The sequence below is a fragment of the Schistocerca piceifrons genome, chromosome 1, assembly GCF_021461385.2.
Source record: "Schistocerca piceifrons isolate TAMUIC-IGC-003096 chromosome 1, iqSchPice1.1, whole genome shotgun sequence".
NCBI lineage: Eukaryota > Metazoa > Arthropoda > Insecta > Orthoptera > Acrididae > Schistocerca > Schistocerca piceifrons.
In genome coordinates this window covers 302,612,868-302,635,939 of record NC_060138.1, presented here as the reverse complement: position 1 = coordinate 302,635,939, position 23,072 = coordinate 302,612,868, and the positions used below count along the sequence as shown (strand labels likewise).

Here is a 23,072-nt window from a genome sequence, read left to right as displayed (position 1 = left end):
CTGCTATTCAAATGGACTGTCAATGGGGATCAGTCCTGCGTCAATCATTCAACTCTTGAGACAAATCGTCAGCGCATAGTGTGGGATAAACGTGGCCGAAGTGCCCCAAAAGTGGCAAATGTCACACATTCGGCAGGGACACTCAGGGGATTTTGCTCGTTCATTACCTGCCTCGCAAAACTACAATGAATGAAGGTGGGTACTGTAATGTCTTGAAGTATCTGCAAACTGACATCAAAAGAAAATGTCCACGGATTTTGTCTCGTAAAGTTCTCTTCCTTCATGGCGGTGCTTGGTCTCATAAATCTCGAATGGCCCAGGCAGAGCTTGGAAGGTTCAGCTGGGAAGTGTTCCCAAATGATTTTCCCATTTTCCCCCAACTCAATGGTCATCCTGGGGGTAAGCACACCAGCGCGGTTTGAAGTCACATCAACAGTGAACAGCTGGTGACGAGCGTAGGACCAGAGCTGAAACACAACACTGATTTCGAAGACTTAGGTAGCATTACCAAAAAAGCTTGGAAACCATGGTGGCTTCGTAGAATAGCAACAGAAACATCACATAATTTCAAGAACCTTATTTTTATAGGACAAATTTTGTGTAATTTATTTTTATAAAATAGGGAAACTCAATTATTGGACGCCCCTAGTAACGTTCACTAAGAAGCATTGATTGCTTTAGAGTATTTGAAGCCGTGTTTAGTGCCAGAAGTGGAAGGACTAATGAAAGAGGAGAAGATTGAAACGCAAATGACAATGTTTCTTAGGAGAGACAAGGGAGAGCGAAAAATGGCGCGAAAGATATATACATGGTGTATACAGATATATACAGGGTGGTCCATTGATCGTCACCGGGACAAATTTCTCACGAAATAAGCGTCAAACAAAAAAAAACTACAAACTTGTCTAGCTTGAAGGGGGAAACCAGAGGGCCCTATGGTTGGCCCGCTAGATGGCTCTGCCATAGGTCAAACGGATAACAACTGCGTTTTTTAATAGGAATCTCCATTTTTATTACATATTCGTGTAATAGGTAAAGAAATATGAATTTTTAGTTGGACCACTTTTTTCGCTTTGTGATAAATGGCACTGTAATAGTCACAAACATATGGCTCACAATTTTAGACGAACAGTTGGTAACAGGCAGGTTTTTTGAATTAAAATACAGAACGTAACAGGCAGGTTTTTTGAATTAAAATACAGAACATAGGTACGTTTGAACCTTTTATTTCGGTTGTTCCAATGTGATACATGTACCTTTGTGAACTTATCATTTCTGAGAACGCATGCTGTTACAGCGTGATTACTTATAAATACCACATTAATGCAATAAATGCTCAAAATGATATCTGTCAAACTCAATGCATTTGGCAATTCGTGTAACGACATTCCTCTCAACAGCGAGTAGTTCGCCTCCCGTAATGTTCGCACACGCATTGACAATGCGCTGACGCATGTTGTCAGGTGTTGTGGGTGGATCACGATAGCAAATATCCTTCAACTTTCCCCACAGAAAGAAATCCGGGGACGTCATATCCGGTAAACGTGCGGGCCATCCTATGGTGCTTCGACGACCAATCCACCTGTCATGAAATATGCTATTCAATACCGCTTCAACCGCACGCGAGCTATGTGCCGGACATCCATCATGTTGGAAGTACATCGCTACTCTGTCATGCAGTGAAACATCTTGTAGTAACATCGGTAGAACATTACATAGGAACTCAGTATACATTGCACCATTTAGATTGCCATCGATGAAATGAGGGCCAATTATCCTTCCTCCGACATTGCCGCACCATGCATTAACCCGCCAGGGTCGCTGATGTTCCACTTGTCGCAGCCATCGTGGATTTTCCGTTGCCCAATAGTACATATTATGCCGGTTTACGTTACCGCTATCGATGAATGACGCTTCGTCGCTAAATAGAACGCTTGCAAAAAATGTGTCATCGTCCTGTAATTTCTCTCGTGCACAGTGTCAGAACTGTACACGATGTTCAAAGTCGTCGCCATGCAATTCCTGGTGCATAGAAATGTGGTACGGGTGCAATCGATGTTGATGAAGCATTCTCAACACCGACGTTTTTGAGATTCCCGATTCTCGCGCAATCTATCTGCTACCGATGTGGGGATTAGCCGCGACGGCAGCTAAAACACCTACTTGGGCATCATCATTTGTTGTAGGGCGTGGTTGACGTTTGACATGTGGCTGAACACTTCCTGTTTCCTTAAATAACTTAACTATCCGGCGAACGGTCCGGACACTTGGATGTTGTCTTCCAGGATGCCGAGCAGCATACATAGCACACGCCCGTTGGGCATTTTGATCACAATAGCCATACATAAACACGATATCGACCTTTTCCGCAATTGGTAAACGGTCCATTTTAACACGGCTAATGTATCACGAAGCAAATAGCGTCCACACTGGCGGAATGTTACGTGATACCACGTACTTATACGTTTGTGATTATTACAGTGCCATCTATCACAAAGCGAAAAAAGTGGTCCAACTAAAACATTCATATTTCTTTATCTACTGCATGAATATGTAACAAAAATGTGTGTTGCTATTTAAAAAAACGTAATTGATATCCGTTTGAGCTATGGCAGCGCCATCTAGCGGGCCAACCATAGCGCCATCTGGTTTTCCCCTTCAAGCTAGACGAGTTTCGTTCTTTTTTCTTTTGATGCTTATTTCGTGAGATATTTGGCCTGGTCACTATCAATGCACCACCCTGTAGAAGATATAGCTATTATGATAGGTGGACCGTTACCTTTCTTTTGAAGTAGGAAAGGAATTTCATACCTCTGGTACTATGAGGAATGTCGCTCCATAGTCGTGTTTCTGATACCTAAAATGATTTAGAGGACATGGCAGTGTTATGTAGTGGTACAGAGACGACTCTACTTTGTTGAGAACGAGTATTTCTGCTGTGCCGTTTACACAGTTGTGTGGGTTGAAGATAAATAAGAGAGAGTACAACGATTGAGAAGGCGATAGAGCAAACAGAGGATGTGATAATCTCTACGCTTATCGGCACGTAGCCATGTCAACAGTCCTCTGGCAGGAGTGATATAGTCGAAGTAGCGTACGTCATGAATGCATCGCACATAAGCATTCATCGTCAGTTACAGCCGGCGTGAGCTCTCATAACAAAGTTCTTGGAGAATAGGATCACCATAATCAAGAATGAGATGTATTAGTAAATCTATGAGATCCTTTTTAAACTTGAATGGAAATGCTTTCCTAGCGATTGAGCTTCGAAAGACGAGCGTGAATGAGACGACGGTTCAACTCCCGCTCAAACTTGATTATTAATCAACTTTTTTCACCATTGGACACATCATTTAATCTATATGAAGTTCGAGAGGTAATGAAATGAAAAAGCACCTGTATTTTCATGAAGTATTTGCGTCATATTTTAATTTATGTTTCCCATGTCTGTACGACAAATACCATCCTGCAACGTGATGTGGAGGAAAAATCCGACGAGTAATTCTACGTTACTCTTGTGGTCTGGCATATTGTGAGTTACTGTATTACTGATTGTGAATAACGTCATTCGCATCATTATTTACCGAGGTTTGATTTTGGCTTTCCAAGTCTGTCCAATGTCCTTGAAACTTTAATTACAAACAGTAAATAGTCAGAGAACATTACTTCTCAATTATCATATAAATTAAATAAGGTGACCAGCAACAGAAAAAATATAAATTAAAAATTGGTACAGTGATTCGAATTGCGGCCTCGCCAAAGACGGTCTTGCCACCCGCGAACGCTAACAACTTGACCATAATGACTTCTCAAAGCTGGTACCGTCACATAAGTACATCAGAGGCATAATAGAAGCGTAAAACTTCTCTTGCAAGTTTCTCGGGATCCCCAGACTAGTGCACCTTCTACTTGCACATTATGTTGTTTTAATGGCCTGCTTAAGGTGTATAAGGCTTAAAGTAAGTCCGTGGTCCCAACGTCGTGGCCTCCCATTGTGAGTACGCTGCGTGCCCTTGGCCCAGAGACACGCAAGACGCCGACGTGACGTCCTTGAAAGACTTGCACTGCGTTGTTATTGTTAGTAAGCTCGAGTATCCCGAGGTCCGTGGTTCATCCCTCAGCTTAGTGAAGTTTCTTATTATTCAGCTTATTTCCCACATGTGACAGGGTAATCTATTGTCAGGAAATCGCTCTTCTAAGTTTCTGTCACCATATTCTCTTCCCGTCTCTACAAGAGAAACTAAGTGAAAAAAAATAAATGTTAGATGCACCATCTTCTTATGAATCATGTAAATATTCGTCTGTAAGTATATACATATTGATTCTCAGTACATTACGTTCTTAAACCAGACGCGGGACCGTTATAGTTACATTTACTTAGCATAAACTGCATTAAAACAATGAAAACTAACAGCAACCTGTTTCAATAGCAAAATTGGCGGATACGATCTTTGTGTTACGTCCCTATCTTCCAAGACAATGCATTGCACGGAAAGGAGTAATATAAGAGTAAATTTTTCATATGTTCTTTCTAATGCTTGCGCACAACTCGTTGTGTTTTCAAGGTCAAACAAATAACGTACTGTTGAAAGACCGTCCTATTTCTGTGTAATTTGTGATATGATACTGAACTATATTCAAAATACATTGATAGAAAAATAATCGCATCACCAAAAAATTGTTATTGTAGAGTAATGAGACTTAGAGAATGTACTTCTCTAGGTAATATATTTAAGTGATTAACATTGCAAGTTTACGGGTTAACGTAAGCACAAGATAAGCCATTGCAAACGTCAGATGCTGGTACACTAATAACCGGTGTATTCGCTAGAATGTTTAATGCAAGCACGCAAACGTTCATGCATTATATTGTACAAGTGCCGGATGCCAGTTTGTGAAATGGAGTTCCGTGCCAGGTGCACTTGGTCGGTCAATACGCGGACGACTAATTCTGTTTGTGGAAGGCACTGGGGTTGTTATCCAATGAAGTCCCCTATGAGTTCGGCTGGAGACAGACCTGCTGATCGAGCGAGCAAAATGTCGACAATCTGTAGAGCATGTTGGGTTACAACAGCGGTATTTTGGCGAACTTTTATCCTGTTGCAAAAGGCCCCCTGGGATGCTCTTCATGAACTGCAGCACAACAAGTCGAATCAAGAGACTTACGTAAAATTTTACAGCCAGGGTGTGTGGAATAACGACGGGATTTCCCCTGCTGTCATGCGAAATTGCACCTCAGAGGATAACTCCAGGTGCAGGTCCAGCATGTCTAGCACGAAGACAGGTTGGTTGTAGGTCCTCAACTGGTCTCGTTCCAACCAACACACGGCCATCACAGGCACCGATACAGAAACAGCTTTCATCATAAAACACAACAGACGTCCATCCTGCCCTCCAGGGACACCACTGAAGTCGCAGGTGGTTGTCGTTTGGGATCAGAGGAATGCACGCTGCAGGGAGTGTCGCTCGGAGCTGTCCTTGAAGTAACCGATTTGTAACAATTCATTGTGTCACTGTGGTGCCAACTGCTGCCCATATTACTGCTGCAGATACAGTACGATGCGCCAAATCCATACGCCGAACACGATGGCCGTCCGGAGCCCGGACTTCTTGTTACAGTACATTCTCATGACCATCGCTAACAGTAATCACGTACAAGGCAAGGTCTTTCTGCATTGTAGCAGAAGGAACTATCACACGACCTCACGACCTCGTTCAAATTCATTGTGTTCATGATAATGGGTCTTCGTCGCCACAGGGGCATTCTTCACAAACATCAACTCTCCACGTCCAATCTCAATGCTCGCGACTGTTGCAGCGGGTATTAAAAGCAAACTTGATTTGTATCCTCATAGCTGCGCTATTACCGCAACTCTAATATGACTGGCGTGAAATTTGTATACACGTAATCTTTCAAATGTAGAAACAGCCTACCAACTTTCATTTCCGTCGCTCGACTCCTCCATGGCGTTTTGATTTTTTTTCGTAAGTGTAATAAGCAGACATGGTAAGGAAAAATCAGAATATGTATCGTTAATGTATAAATTACTGTTGATTAATCATAATGACGGAGGAAGAATTTTCACGGGCTGTCTTAATACGCTAACCTGGTCGTCCACAGAGCCCGCGCCCTCTCGCTGACTTTCAACGCTAACGCGTACGTGGATGCGGTGCTGGAGCACGTGGCGGCGCTGGTGAAGAAGATGGGCCTGCAGAAGCTGCCCATACCCCTGGACCTGCAGTTCTCTTTCTCCAGGGAGGTCAGTGCCAATTATGCTCACTGTGCCGCTATCTCCATACGGTAATTTTGTAGCCTGGGTGTGTCTCAAAATGTTCAAATGTGAGGTCATCGGTCCCTAGACTTACACACTACTTAAACTAACTTATGCTATGAACAACACACACATGCCCGAGGGAGGACTCGAATCTCCGGCGGTAGGGGCCGTGAGATATATGTGTCTCACTCAATTACAAAGAGACATGTTTATCATCACGTTCTGATAGGACTGTAATTTTTTAATTATTTTATTTTTTACGCTGCATAACGACTAGTTTCATATATAACCATAACCAAAAGACGAAAGAAAAGGTTACTACTGACATAATACATGAGGGGTAATCAAATGAAAACGAGAGAGACACAAAAAAGGAATTTCGCTGCTTTTTTCAACCTCCGATCACTCACAAAATTAAAACGGCAGTGAAAGTCCGTTAAAGCTCAGCGCAGATGCGTTGGGCAGTGTCTCTAGTATGCCTGTCACCGCCTCACGTGTTTGTTTTCAGTTTTGAGCGCAAAGTGAGCTCGCAAAGATGCCTGGAAAATAGTGTCCGCAGCCATGTGTGCCGTCTGCTCAGCGGTTTCGCCTGCTTTCAGTAGCACACATAACGTAACTGTCACGCGTTTCCTTCTTTATCAGTGGTAATTACCCTGTTTCCTACCGCCCACCAGTGGGCGTTCCTGCTTTCGTAGTGGGCGGAAGGTGTTAAGAGTTTTGAAAGCTTTTTCATTAGATGCCAGAAAATTTTGACGTAATGTATATTGTTTGTAATTATTGTGATATACTGTATCTTGCTGTAATTTTGCTTCCTAAATTTTATAAAGTAAAGTTACTCCATAACTTTATAATTCACCATTGCGGCGGAACAGGTGGGCGGTTAAAATTTCGCTACTAAAAGGGACACAAAATTTGGCCGCTGGTAAAAATGTTTGACTATCCGTGTTCCTCATGACAATTCACGGTCGCGTAATGGAGGTGCAACAAAGACGCCCCTGCAGCGTTTTCGATGAGAAGTGTTTGATCGGTCACCATACAGCCCGGACTAGGCTTCCTCCGATTTTAATCTCATCGCTCATACGTACCGCTGATCATGAGAACAACCATTTGGCACAATGAGCTGCAGATCAGCCTAGGGAATCAGGATTACAGGCGGCTGAGTCCTATGACGAGGGCATTCTAAAGTTTGTACCACGCTACGACAAATTAAGTCGGAACTGAGAATAAGTAGAAAAATGGATGGTAGGTGTAGCTAAATGTAGCAAATAATTTTTTTTATTTTCACTGTGGTTCCCATTTGGTGACCAATCGGAGGTTGAAAACAGCCACCGTATTATTTTAAGAGTAATAGTCAAAACTTTTAATACATTGTTGCCACTGTGAGAGAACAGGGTCAATGTCTTCGTGGAAAAATGTTTGGGTAGGTCCACAGGTTATCGAGGTTGTTTCTGCTACGTTGCAGAAGTCTCGCTGGGAAGTCCTTACACATCCTCCATACAGTCCCATTCCTCTCTATGTGATTTCCACATTTTTGGAGTCCTGGAGAACGGCGTTTGTGGCTGTCGATTCACTTCGGACTAAGAGGTGCATGCCTCAGTGCGACCATGTTTCCGAAGAAAACGTCAAACGTTTCTCCTTGAAGTTATGGATCGTCTTTCTCACAGTGCGATACATATATTATGTTATGCCAATTCACTTTTCGATAAGCAGTTTACTTACTTTTCCTCTTTGTGTCTCGTTTCCATTTTATTGCTCCCTATTCAAACAGGACAAAAATGGATTATTTCGTAACACCGGATGTAAAACATCTGACACAGAGTTCCTCGTCAGAGATATACCATCCATAAAATGAAGGTGCTGAAGTAGAAACGATCACGGATGCCGGTCAGCTGGCAGATTTCCGGAAAAGATGAAAACAGTGACCCCTACAGACTGTCAAACATAAGTTGGAGCATATGGGACAGGTTCTCAGAAATATAACTGGGTCCCGGATTTGCAAACATTTTTCTTAGATGTCTTATACTGTCAGAATTTTTTGGGAACTTAAGTTTCCAACGAGTTCCTCCGTCGTCGTCGTCAGTGGTTAACTGTCTTACCAACAGGCTCTGTGGTACTTTCGTATGTAGTTTGTCGAAAGAGGTGATGGAGACGTCATGAAGTCACGGAATTTCTATGTCTTAGCAGAGGCTGTAATGATGACGACAAGGAAGTCGTTGAAAGCTTTATTTTACAAGAAAATCTGAGGCGCCACGAAATCCGAGAAATATTTAAGGAAGAATGTCCCTGTGTGGTTTCTGGGCTTTGAGAGTGCACGATGTCCTCGATGGCGAGTGTTCACCAATTACAAAGATATCATCAAGAACGCCCCAAGAAAGTGTCGTAGCAGCTCTCGTGTTTCCATAACCAGACAAATCATACGTGTAGCCGCCTGAGACTTTCTGGTAACGACGACGTTGTGTATGGGAAAGGGACGACGGCGAATGACTGCAGAGGGGTTTAGGATGATTTGGCAATTGGTGCCAAATATTTTGTTTTAAAACTTGGTCAATGTTGTAATAATAAAAATGTGAGAGCAAATACTATGTATAATATCATTGTATATTGTTGTATCAACCAACTGCAATCTCAGATGCTCCAGGATAGGCGTCCTGAATGACAATGTAGTTTATTGTTAAAGTTCCGAGAGAGCGATATCCTAGAAGAAATATATTGCTTACTCCTACGAATATCGCTCGAAAGACGATGGATGCAAAAATAGAGAGATTCGTGCCCACACGAAGGCTTACCAGCAAACGTTCTTTCCACGAACTCTTCGTGAATGGGACAGTGAAGAGGGATGTGACTGTGGTATACAAAACATCCTCCGTCACACACTTCAAGGTGACTTGCGGAGTATAGATGTAGATATAGAGTGGACGTCCATCGGTGAATTATTGCTATAGGTTCAAACAGAAGATTAGTATAAAATCAATTACAGACTAAGAGCTCAAAAATTATAGTATTCTATGTACACAACTGAAGTATAAAGTCGAATTATTATATTAATATCAGCATCTAGCCATCAATGTTTAAAATGAATAGCAATCCAGAAAAGTAGATGACGCTCGTCGACAGTCATCTTGGGGTCATGCTTCATTTTTAAAAAAAAAAAATGCACAAGGCAGTGTGTGAATTTTCAAATTTTCAACAGCACACGCGTGGGTCTTACGGGAGTCAAAACAACTCTCTCTCGTAAAATGTGGCTTACAAGTAACCATCGAAACTTCAGGGACGTTGGTGGGGGAACCAGAGTGAGAACTGCGGTCTTCATTATTCAGAATTATTAATCTGCGTATTTTCATGAATTTTATTAGAATAATCACTGTTCAGGAACCACCAGACACTCAAACGATCTATGTGCATCGAATGGGCAACTGCAAGCCTGCTTGTACTTTGATTAGCAGCTGCGTGTTCCAAAATTTTTTGTTAGAATTCGGGGTTCTCCTTGTCCTCCATTGATGTTCAAAAATGGTTCAAATGGTTCTGAGCACTATGGGACTTAACATCTGAGGACATCAGTTCCTTAGAGTTTAGAACTACTTAAACCTAACTAACCTAAGGACATCACACACATCCATGCCCGAGGCAGGATTCGAACCTGTGAGCGTAGCAGTCGCCCGGTTCCAGACTGAAGAGCGTAGAACCGCTCGGCCACACTGGCCGGCTTTCGTTGATATCCTTTCACCTGAAATAGTTCCTGCTTCCCCCAGTCTACAGTAAATTTTTAGTGACTTTTGGTTTGATAGGTAGTCGTCTGTTTGGATATGTTTCCACCCATTTACCCTCCATAAGGACAGACGTTTTTCAGATCAGTTGATAATGATCTGCCTGTACAATTATACAGAGCGTAAGATCATCACAATAAGAAAACAGCTGTACAATTACTCAGATCTATCTGTGTAGTTGCATACTTCTCTGGGCCATCGTCCCTCAGTCTGCGACATAGTGTTAATGGATGGAATGGGAGCTATCGAAGGGATAGGAAATGAATCATCCCACAATGCTGAAAATACGAATACTCCACTTAAAATTTAGGTCCAGTTTTCTCTGGCGAAAAATGTACTGAGCAACCGCCCGAATTTCGAAAACTTCATTCCGCAACACCCTGCATACTCACCTGAAAATACCTACAATTCACAAACCTCCGCAGCACAGTCCTGAAGTATGAGAATGGACTGCAATCTGAAATGCTGCACATCATCATAATGAAGCCAGATAATGAGTTTTATACAGGGTGGTCATAAAAAGTCTGAACAGCTTGCAAGGATGTTGACGCGTATGTCATACTGGCATATAATTGTTAAGACAAAAAAAGTTCCATACATTGAGTTGTTTCCGAGTTGATAAGCATTGAAGTGTGCCAATCAGGTCGTCGCGCGGCCAAATTCAAGCGGCCCCATCAGAGACGGTATCATCAAACGTTTTCTTCCTTTGGTTTCCTAAGTCAAAAGCTGATCAGTTTCGTGCGTTAACATCTAAGCTATGAGAACAACTTACACTAACTGTATCTGGAGGGCCGTTTGAATTTGCGCACGCAGCGGCCTGATTCGTTAACTTCAATGCTAATTAACTCGAAAATGGCTCAACATTTTGAATAATTTTCTCAACAACTGCTTTTGAGCACATCCTACCCTGCAATACATTTACAAACCTTTCAGACTGTTGCTCACCACCATGTATTTAACTTTTACATCGGTTTCATTTGGTAACTGCAGTCGCAGGTTTAAGAGTCAAACAGAAGGATCAATATTTAGTGGCCTTGGGCCAGGTATTACAAGATGTGTAGAAGTAACACATGTACCACATCACTCGTCACAGTCACAAAAAGAGCAAGTTAGAAGGAAACGAGTTCAATCGCAGGACAGATTTGACGTTAAAAATCAGTATGTTGCGTGGTTACTGAAGCAACACGTTTATGTTACGACAGATCACGGTTCATTAGTGAACAGTTCTCGGAGAAGCTAAATACGTCCAGTCTGCAAATCTACTGGGGCCTGGAGAATACATAATATTTTGCACATATCCGTGTAGTGTCTTAGGTGGGGTAAAAATAATACGTCTGAAGTGACTTTTAAGGCATGTATAGTAGGAATTTATGAGCACAAAGTGGGCATTCTTAATATAAAAATATTTTCCGTCCTTGTTGTACAACACACGTCATACAAAGTTCAGTAATAAGTAACGTTTTGGGTACTGTTTGTAGAAAAGTGTTGAATGGGACAATACACTATCTTCTCATTGTGTTCTGTGTTAATACACCTATCTGTAAGACAGAGTAGAATATTCCGTATCTAGCGTGAAACACTGAACTATAATAAGGTTAAATGGATACCGAAAGTGAAACAAACAGATACACTCTTTGGAGAGGGAATAATCGTAATCAATGTCTAACCCATTTTTTCTGCGCTTAAAAACCTGAACAATGTTGAAGCAGAATAAACGCAAAGTTTACAAATAAGAACTCACCTTTAGGAGATCAGGTGAAAAATAAAACTGTACACTGACATCTACACTAACAGCTCCGGTTCAAACGTGAGCAAAAAGCTTCTTGAATTAAAAATTATCCTCAGAAAACCATACAGAACTGAAATGTGAATGCTGAGAATTCCTTCAAAGAAGAAACCGTTAGTACTTCTATCGGAGTACAATATAAGCATATTAATTAACCTCTGATGCTGAAGCTTATGTGTCGAAATACTACGAATTGTTAAAATTAAGTAATAAGTTCAATAAGATGAGACTGTTTATTACTACGATAGTCTGTTGTAGCCATTTCAGATAATTAACTGCACCGATAATATTTGAAATTATAAGTTGCAAAACAGAAATATGTCACAGAAGCACAAGGATAGTACATAAGAGAGACATTGGTGAGACGTGTAGCCATCTGTGTCTACTCGTAGCTAATTTTACCTGAGCCATAGATGCGAGGATCGAAAGATAAATTAAAATGCACTACACAGACTACTGAAAGACTTTTCTGTGAAATGCATGAAGAAATAGGGAGATGCCGCAGCAACAAAATGAGGAAATCAATCTAGTCTTACGAGTAGTATGTGAAAAATGTAATATTAATAAAATAATTTCAAACAAGTTTGTTACAGTGTTTTTTAATTTCCAGATTCTGTGGATTACTTGGCACGGTTCGCTAGCTGTTGACGGTCTGTGGATCAAGAACCTCGTGAACCTGCGGAGGAAAGACGACATCAGCCTCGCCTATGAGGGGCTCGGCGTCACTGTCTTTGGATCTCTGGGCATCGCTGACCTGCAGGTACGGTGGAGGGCAATGTGCTGTTTTCAGTAACGCACGGATTTTGGCTTCTCTTTGTTAGTCCCACAGACTCGCAGAACTGAAATGTTCTAATCGAGGGCCGGCTGCGGATTGGATCCACTTAGTGCTGCAAAGACGGTGGATGCTGTAATAGCAGAGACATTGTGTCTACTTGCGCACGCTGTTTCTCAGGGAACATGAAACACGACGGGGAGGGTGAATACTTTTCATCTGGATATAATCAACCGGTTCACATTTCATCAACTTCTCGAACTGAAAGAACAGGTACCCAATCACTTTGCCTCAAACGCGTGACAGAGTTACTTATTATTAAAAATTGTAATCTGCGCGTTGTCTTGGCAACTACATCATTTAACTGAGCTGCGTAGCCTCAGACTTTCGCCCTACAGTTATTCTTGTATGAGATTATGTCATCATGATTTAGAGCTAACGTTAGATTCAATGTAATCGACACACTGGTGAGATGGTTTGTAAACCTGAGAAAGGCAAAATTCTTCAGTTAAATTATTTGTGTATATAACAAAGCACTGTTTAGCGATACCCTGGTCATATCACGCCGACTTCATAAAACGTCATCATGTGCAGATTATGGGTTAAAAATAATTGCCAACAAAGGGAGTTGGTTGATTATCAGTGGATTCGTGTAGACTGTTTGTGAGCGAAATATAAACTGCGTTTTCTTCTAATATCAATCAGCTTCATCTTTGAACACAATCCAATGTGTCATGATGACTGGAGCGAAGCGTATCTTGTCTGTTGAGACTCAGAGGGGCATCTAAACCCATCAACAAGGGGGACTAGAATGGCAAATAAATTTCGGAGTGACTAAGTGCCGATGGAATTTCAAACAGTGTTTATTATTATCAAACTCGAAGCGCGTGTGCGACAGTACAGTTTGTGACGTAGAAATTAATATTTTAAGTGCAATTAGTTACAAATGACTTTCAGTAATGGATACTATGACGAAACGCTTAAAATAAAATCGGTTAGTCTGGTAAACAGCAACAATTCTGTCTGCCTTAACTACGTTTTACCTTTCTAAAATAGCAGTGGGTGCCTTAAGGTGGAAAAGTGCTCGTTGATAATATTCTGTTACACATTATATCTTACTAATATTTTTTCTCCATGGTGGTATTATTGTAGTTCTTTTTCCTTAGTTATTCATCTTTTTATTGAAAACTTCTGTTTTACTGAAAACTTTTATTCATTCCAGACCATTAAGTTCCCTTTACTTTATTCCATTTACATTCTACGAAACGAGTCCTACATCATCTTGACCCTAAAATTTGTCATTCTTCAAATTTTCTACTACTATCTGATAATCACACAACAGTATGTTTTTTTTCTCTTTTTAATAGAAACATTGTTTCAGATATAAAAATCAAAGAATGAGCGTAATTTTTTCTTAGTAGCCTCGAGATTGCGTTGTGATTGAGACACTCCTGTTCGAGAAGTCCGGTTACCTGCCTTCATTACAGCGGTTTGCATAAATCACCTCATTGTTATGCCAGTACGGTTTGCCCAACAACATTACAGCTTCCATAATGAGTTTTGCACTTCGTAGGTGCTAGGATACTGTAGCAAAACGGTTTGACAGATTGCATCAGTGGAGCAGCCTGAATGCTCACCTTGGATTATCGAGCCGGCCGGAGTGGCCGAGCGGTTAAAGGCGCTACAGTCTGGAACCGCACGACCGCTACGTCGCAGGTTCGAATCCTGCCTCGGGCATGGATGTGTGTGATGTCCTTAGGTTAGTTAGGTTTAAGTAGTTCTAAGTTCTAGGGGACTGATGACCACAGCAGTTAAGTCCCATAGTGCTCAGAGCCATTTGAACCATTTTTTTGGATGATCGAATGGAACGAGGTGAATCCTAATCTGTGCGTAGATAATTCAGGCTGCAAGACTCTCGGTCAAGCATACAGTTTTAACGTAAAGAAAGACTAAGGCTGACAACCTATTCGTAAGTAACAATACCAGTGCTTCTTATCGTCCTTTCTTCAGAATACTAAATAAACTCTGTTCTTTTTTTGTACTCCCTCTAACTATTAATATTTTGTTCATTGTTATCACTGTCCCTGAAGCATTATGCAGAAATAGAAATATCTATAATTAGTAGATGATCGATCATGGCAACGTGGAAGAACGACGTTAGTAAGCTGTTAATGAATCTGCTTTTGAATTAAGCCAGAGTCGAACATGCGATGATACGTGTCATATGTGGATTCTGTTTATGTTCTAGTTGAACACATCTGGCTTGTATCATTCACTCCTCTTCTACCAAGTCACTAATGGAAATTACACATTTTCATTAACGTTTGGCAAGTGATTAAAGTTTATACAGAAACCATTTGCTTTTTGCAGAATCGTCACTCCATCTAGATTCTACACAGTAGCCCTCGGCTTGCTCACTAATGACGATCACAGCACGATCACAGTCTTAGAAAAAATATGTTTTAGGAACACAAATCCTTCATGATCAGTAGCACTGCTGTCCTCCTTATGTAGCTATAGTCCATTTTACGAAGACAGTACTGCTATTGTGCTGACGGTTTTCTTTAGCTTCGAGACTGATACGAAGTTATTTAGGAATTAAAACTATCTCGTTGTCACTCGTCAAATCCAAATGTTATTTTAAGGCCTAATTGGCACTTTCGTTTGTTCTGCAGGTGGGCCTCGACCATTACGAGGTGGACTTCATGGGCTTGGGACCCAACGGCTCCATATCGGCCACCATCGGCTCCGCCTCGGCTTCACTCAAGGCCAGCGTCAACCTCATGTCGGGCATCGCTCCCACGATCGAGAAGCTCAGCATCGACTACTTCGAGTAAGCTTGTTGGCCCGTCACGAATTGCTGCTCTGCGCTAGCCTCTTCATCTCAGGGCAGCATTTGCACCCCATGTCCTCAGTTATTTGTTGGATGTGTTCTACTCGCTGTCTTCCATAGTTTTTACTTTATACAGTTCTCTCTGGTCCTATGGAGGTTATTTCGTGATGTCTTAATACACCATACCCATTTTTCTTGTGAATGTCTTCCATATGTTCCTTTCTTCGCAGATTTCGTGGATAAACTACAGGGTTATTACAAATGACTGAAGCGATTTCACAGCTCTACAATACCTTTATTATTTGAGATATGTTCACAATGCTTTGCACACACATACAAAAACTCAAAAAGTTTTTTTAGGCATTCACAAATGTTCGATATGTTCCTCCCACACTCGGCGCAGCATGTCCCCATCAATGAGTTCGAAAGCATCGCTGATGCGAGCTCGCAGTTCTGGCACGTTTCTTGGTAGAGGAGGTTTAAACACTGAATCTTTCACATAACTCCACAGAAAGAAATCGGATGGGGTTAAGTCTGGAGAGCGTGGAGGCCATGGCATGAATTGCTGATCATGATCTCCACCACGATCGATCCATCGGTTTTCCAGTCTCCTGTTTAAGAAATGCCGAACATCATGATGGAAGTGCGGTGGAGCACCATCCTGTTGAAAGATGAAGTCGACACTGTCGGTCACCAGTTGTGGCATGAGCCAATTTTCCAGCATGTCCAGATACACGTGTCCTGTAACGTTTTTTTCGCAGAAGAAAATGGGCTGTAAACTTTAAACCGTTAGATTGTGCAAAACACGTTAACTTTTGGTGAATTGCGAATTTGCTTCACGAATGCGTGAGGATTCTCTACCATCCAGATTCGCACATTGTGTCTGTTCACTTCACCATTAAGAAAAAATGTTGCTTCATCACTGAAAACAAGTTTCGCACTGAACGCATCCTCTTCCATGAGCTGTTGCAACCGCGCCGAAAATTCAAAGCGTTTGGCTTTGTCATCGGGTGTCAGGGCTTGTAGCAATTGTAAACGGTAAGGCTTCTGCTTTAGCCTTTTCCGTAAGATTTTCCAAACCGTCGGCTGTGGTACGTTTAGCTCCCTGCTTGCTTTATTCGTCGACTTCCGCGGGCTACGCGTGAAACTTGCCCGCGCGCGTTCAACCGTTTCTTCGCTCACTGCAGGCCGACCCGTTGATTTCCCCTTACAGAGGCATCCAGAAGTTTCAAACTGCGCATACCATCGCCGAATGGAGTTAGCAGTTGGTGGATCTTTGTTGAACTTCGTCCTGAAGTGTCGTTGCACTGTTATGACTGACTGATGTGAGTGCATTTCAAGCACGACATACGCTTTCTCGGCTCCTGTCGCCATTTTGTCTCACTGCGCTCTCGAGCGCTCTGGCGGCAGAAACCTGAAGTGCGGCTTTAGCCGAACAAAACTTTATGAGTTTTTCTACGTATCTGTAGTGTGTCGTGACCATACGTCAATGAATGGAGCTACAGTGAATTTATGAAATCGCTTCAATCATTTGTAATAGCCCTGTATTCATTCTTTATCTTGTCATTCAATCAAATTCTGAACATCTTTTTTTAGCTCCATGGCTCATACTCTTCTATTCTCTTCTGTTCCGGTTTTCCCAGTGTCCATGATACACTGCCATACAATGCAGTGCTCCAAATGCATATTCTCAGAAATTTCTTCCTCAAATTAAGACATATGTTTCATACCACAATTTTTATAGGGGTACCATCTTTGATTAGTAATCAAAATGCCCTCGGTCCCGGGTTCGAAATACACCACTGGTTAAATTTTGATTAATAATCAGCGTTGGAGGCCGAAGACTTCCCGTATAAGAAGTCACCCTCATCCTACCTACGGCCTTGTCAAACAAGGTGGAGGAGCGGACAGCACGGCACTCTCTTCTCCTAGGTGTGGGAAACTGCCCCTAAAGGCGGAACTATCAGCAATGATCAACGACACGAGGATGCAGAAGGCAATAGAAATCATTGCACTAAAGATACGTAACGTGTATCCCCAGTACATGTGACCTGTAATTAAAAAGGTGTCATGATGATCTCTCCATTCGGCTCTCTGGGAAAGGACTGCCAAGGGGGACGTGACTCTGACAACAGGTATAATAACCAACGGAGGGATAACGTTCAGCGAATCGGGGCGTGGAAAGTCAGAAGGTTGAACGTGATAGGTGTACTGTCTCCCTAAATAAAGAGACTTATTTCCGACGGTATACAGTAGGACTTTATAATATAATAAAAATATATAATAATGAATGTTAATGTATATGGAAAATATGAGATTAATTTTTCGACGCTAGGACAAGCAGAATAAGCTGGGCTATGCCTGCGAATGGGTTCATACGTATTGGTTCATATTAGTTCTGTATGGACGAAATATTCTTTCTCTTGTTGTTGGTTTATGCTTACCAACTAATAATACGAGACTACGTCCCATCGCCGCAGCCACCTACAAATTCTTCACCGTGTCCATCATTCCCTTTGTAATCTGATCTTCTATGTAACTCCGAAGCATACAGGTGGGCTTCTTGAATTCTTCTATATTACTGTACTACTTGGAATAATAACTCAGTTTTTCACTGGTGAAAATACGAATGTATTACTTCTTCTACACAGATCAAAAATACAGATTTTTTACTTGTACTCTCAAAATTGCTCCCGCTGATCACGCTCTAAATTAACGTGCGTTCCTCTTACCGAGGAACAGGAAAAACGTCTTATGCCTTTTAACATTTTAAATAAAAAATACGTGACGGTAGGCGCAGGCTCTACGCTGGGCTACCGCTTCTCCTTTTGTCTTCGCCTTTAAAGAAAACGAAAACATAAAAGCAAGAAATGCAAAAGTTACATCACAAAGGGAAACTAGCAAATCTGTGAAGTGAAATGGAAAGAAGACAGGTATTTCTGGTTAAATGAGCACAGGGTAATGTCAACAGCAGCAGAAAATGGTATAACGGGAGTAGAATTCGTTATGAACAGGGAGGTAGGGAAGAGAGTTTGTTACTGTGAACAGATCAGTGATACGGCTATTCTTATCAGAATCGACAGCGAACCAACACCGACAACGGTAGTTCAGGTACACATGCCGACACCACAAGCTGAAGATGTAGAGTTAAAAAAAAAGTATGCCGGCAGGAGTGGCCGAGCGGTTCTAGGCGCTACAGTCTGGAACCACGCGACCGCTTAGGTTAGTTAGGTTTAAGTAGTTCTGAGTTCTAGGGGACTGATGACCTCAGAAGTTAAGTCCCATAGTGCTCAGAGCCATTTGAACCATTAAAAAAAGTATATGAGGATATTGAAAGAGTAATACAATACACAAAGGGAGATGAAAATCTAATAGTCATGAGGGACTGGAATGCAGTTGTAAGGGAAGGAGTAGAAGAAAAGATTAATAATTAGCGAACTAGAGAATTAAGAGAATTTGGGCTTGGGACAAGGAATGAGAGACGAGAAAGATTAATTGAGTTCTGTAATAAATTTCAGAATCACAAGAGGAGGAGGTATACTTGGAAATGAACGCGTGAGACGGGAAAATTTCAGTTAGTTTCCATCGTGGTCAGACAGAGATTTAGAAATCAGATACTGTATTATAAGGCGTACCCAGGAGCAGGTACAGACCCAGACAACACTGTGCAGTGATGAAGAATGGGCTGAAGTTTAAGAGATTACTGAGGAAGAATCAATCCGCAAAGAAGTGAGATACGGAAGGACTAAGGACTGAGTGTATGACCATAGGAAGAAAGATCCAAAACTCTCAAAATTTAATTGTGAACCACACCAGGTATAAATATGTGAAAGAGTTCAAATATCTTGGATCAATTTTTACAGAAGTAACATCAACCAAAGGAGAGACAAAAGCACGGCTGCAGGCGGGAATCACATACTACCACTCTCTAGACCCTATATTAAAATGTTGAAATGTTTCTGAACAACTAAAGCTACGATTGCGTAAGATTTTAATAATGCCAGTAGTACTTTATGGTTCTCAAACCTGGAGCGCTGGAAAACAAGACCTTATCCGCCTGCTTACATTTGAAAGGAAGATCCTCAGGAAAATATTTGGAACAGTCCGAGATCAGATTACCGTAGAATGGAGAAGACACCAAACCACAAAATTAGAAGACCTTTACAAGAAGCCTAACATCTTGGGAATGATGAGAAGCAAAAGAGTGCAACGGGCTGGACATGTAATTAGAATGGAGGCAACAAGCGGCCCCAAAATTGCAATGGACCGGGTCCCGTCAGGTAGCAGACCAGTGGGAATACCTAGAAAGAGGTGGATAGATGGAGTGAGAGAAGACTTGTTGCAGCTGGGAGTCGCGGAAAACTGGAGACAGGTAGCAGAAGACAGAGACAGATGGAGAGCTCTAACTGTGCTGGCGCGCGGTCCACTGGGTCTGATCACGTGAATCAGTGAAGGAATGACGAGACGCGCTTGAAGTTCTCTAAGGATATATATACAGCAGTAAGGAATAGCTCATCAGGTAGTATGTTCATTTGATGAGGAATGAACATCTCTTAAAAGAGCCATCACAGAAGTTGGAAAGAGAAACATATGTACAACGAAAATAACTGCGAAGAAATCATAACTAACAGAAGAAATACTTCGGTTGATCGATGAAAGGCGGTGGTACAAAACTGTGCTGGGAAACTCAGAAGTGCAATTCGCTGGGGAATGAGCAATTAGGAAGTGCAGGGAAGCTAAAACGAAATGCCTGCATGAAAAATGTGAAGAAATCGAAAAAAATGATTGTCGAAAGGACAGTCTCAGCATACAGGAAAGTCAAAACAACCTTCTATGACATTAAAACAAGGGTGGTAACATTAAGAGTGCAACGGGTACTCCCCTGATAAATGCAGGAGAGAGAGCGGATAGGTGGAAAGAGTTCACTGAATTCATCTATGAGAGGGAAGATTTGTCTGATGTGATACAAGAAGAAACATGAGTCGACTTTGAGGAAGGGGATGCAGTATTAGAATCAGAATTTAGAAGAGCTTTGGAGGACTCAACATCAAATAAGGCAGAAGGGATACCAACATTCCATCAGATTTCCTAAAATAGTTGACGTTTGTGTGTAGAGTCTCGCGACATACTATCTGACTTTCGGAAAAATATCATCGATATAATTTCGAATATGGCAAGAGCTAACAAGTGCGAGAATTATCCCTCAATCAGCTCCGGCTGATAATGGAAGCAAGACTAAAGAAAGTCAAGATACATTCATAGAAATACTGAGATCCACAACCATGAGACACTTAAAGTATTAGATGAGTTTTGATTTATGGGGAGCACTCTGTGTGGATCTCAGTATTTCTTTTGAACGAGTTTAGCATTTTGCTGGATGCAGAATATTCATGCTGTTGCAGCGGCAAGACGATGTAATAACTCAGGATAATTCGAAGCAGAGAGGACATAAAATGTAGACTAGCAATGGTAAGAAAAGCGTTTCTGAAGAAGAGAAATTTGTTAACGTCGAGAATATGTTTGACTGTCAGAAAGTCGATTCTGAAAGTATTTGTGTTGCCATGTACGGAAGTGAAACATGGATGGTAAATAGACAAGAAGAGAATAGAAGCGTCCGAAACGTGATGCTACAGAACATTGCTGAAGATTAAATGGGTTGATTACGTAACTAATGAGGAGGTACTGAACAGAACTGGGAAGAAAAGGAATCTGTGGCATAACTTCACTAGAAAATGGGATCGGTTGGTAGGACACGTCCTGAGGCATCAAGGGATCATCAATTTAGTATTGGAGGGAGACGCGGCGAGTAAAAATCGGAGACCGAGGCATGAATACACTAAACAGATTCAGGAGGATGTAGGTTGCAATAGTTACTCGGAGATGAAGAAGCTTGGACAGGATAGAGTAGCATGGAAAGCTGCATCTAACCAGTCTCTGGACTGAAGACCGCAACAACAACAACAGGTAGTGCTTGCTTATCTTCAGACTTCTGTATCTTCATGTACATACTTTCTTCATATATACACTGACTTCACGAGTTCTAATTTCTCTTATATCCACGTCCCTTACGCGATAATTGCTTTGGAAGCAATAGAATCATTCTCCTGTCAGCTGGAGAAGCTGGTTCTCTAGATTTTCTCAGTAATTCTTTTACCTTACAATGAATTACATCAAAAATATAAAATATTTCCAGCAACTGCTTCGTCAGTGTGACGTAACGTCTTTTAGTTTCCTTAACCTGTCGGATATACCTGGGTGCATAATTTAGATTCTTCGTACCGACCCATGACCCTATTGCTATCTTCCAGAACTTCGCAACAGATTTATGGCACCTGCATGCGTGTTGCGTATACAGGCTGTTAATATAAGTGTCTATACTTTGAGAGGTGGCAGTAACCACCAAAAGCAAGAAGAATGGTCTGATGATTATGGGCTGTAGATTGCATAAGGTAAGAGCTATGGGCACTTGATAATTTTCGATACTGTGAGACGCATCTCTTCCACAGCAAGCTCTTTGAGTTCCAAGGTTTAGGGGACAAGAAACATAGACCAGAGCGAGGAGAAATAAACACTGGCTCTAAATTTCATACCTCAAGAGCTATGAGCACTTGTTGAATAGAAAATTTTTGTTTCATAGTATCGAAGAAGAACGAGTGCCGATACCTGTATACATTTTAGAGCCCTTGTTTACTGGACTTTTTCTGTGTTTTGGTGAGTACTACCACCTCTCAAAATGTTCGGCACATCGTGTGTATGTATGTGTGTGTGTGAGTGTGTGTGTGTGTGTGTGTGTGTGTGTGTGTGTGTGTGTGTGTGTTTGTGTGTGTCTATTAAAGGATACTGCCTACTCACTACACTTTCTGGACATGCAGTCACAACATTCATAAGACAAATGTTTCTTTGTGTCCACAGGAACGTTGAGGTAGAGATAACAGGCCTTGGCATCCTCAACTGGCTGGTGTCGTTGATCGCCTCGTGGCTGCTGGGATTCTTCAGCGACAGCGTGGTCACCATCATCAATGATCAGCTGCACAGCTTGGCTTCCATCAGCCTCAGCGCTATCGACGCCACGCACTACTTCTACTGAGTGGCCAAGAGCTAACTCGCTTGATATCTCCACCTTACCAAACTGAATCCAAAAGACACCTTATGATACGCAATACTGTGAGCGAGAACTCTACCAATTCTGCGTCACTAGAAAACGCTGCTTGTAACATTTCTTTGATTATACGCTAGTGTCGACTTCTTCAACTTAAAAATAGATTTTATCCCATTTGTCATACACACTTCTGTACATACACATGAGAATGTCTTCTAACAATTATTCCAATTTCTTTTTTTCTTCTTTGTAAAGAAATAAAACAACGTTAGCCATTTCATTGACTATTAGTTGAAACCTCTGTCTATAGTGAAAAATATTATCATCATACTGTTCATCACATAACGGGTATTAAATAATTAAACTTTAATATATTTGAAACTGATGTCAGCATTTTCAGAACGCAGAAACTCCGATGGATTTGTTACTTTCCTCGATCATGTCCAGTGTTGAGCAATGTTATTCCAGCACAGAGCATGTGAGGAAGTAGACTGGATCTTGTACTGTTCCCCACTTTCGGTGACAGAAATGTTCAGGCTTAGA

General features: G+C 41.6%; 1 protein-coding gene across 1 annotated transcript in view; it reads left to right on the top strand.

Annotated features, from left to right (window-relative positions):
- The window catches only part of LOC124713868, a 40,228-nt gene extending 17,711 nt beyond the window's left edge, over window positions 1–22,517 (top strand). Inside the window, exons 8-11 of the mRNA XM_047242982.1 lie at window positions 6,122–6,260; window positions 12,436–12,585; window positions 15,273–15,430; window positions 22,343–22,517. Of these exons, the coding sequence (XP_047098938.1) occupies window positions 6,122–6,260; window positions 12,436–12,585; window positions 15,273–15,430; window positions 22,343–22,517 (622 nt within the window). The remainder of the gene's footprint in view (window positions 1–6,121; window positions 6,261–12,435; window positions 12,586–15,272; window positions 15,431–22,342) is intronic.
- Window positions 22,518–23,072: the final 555 nt, after the last annotated feature.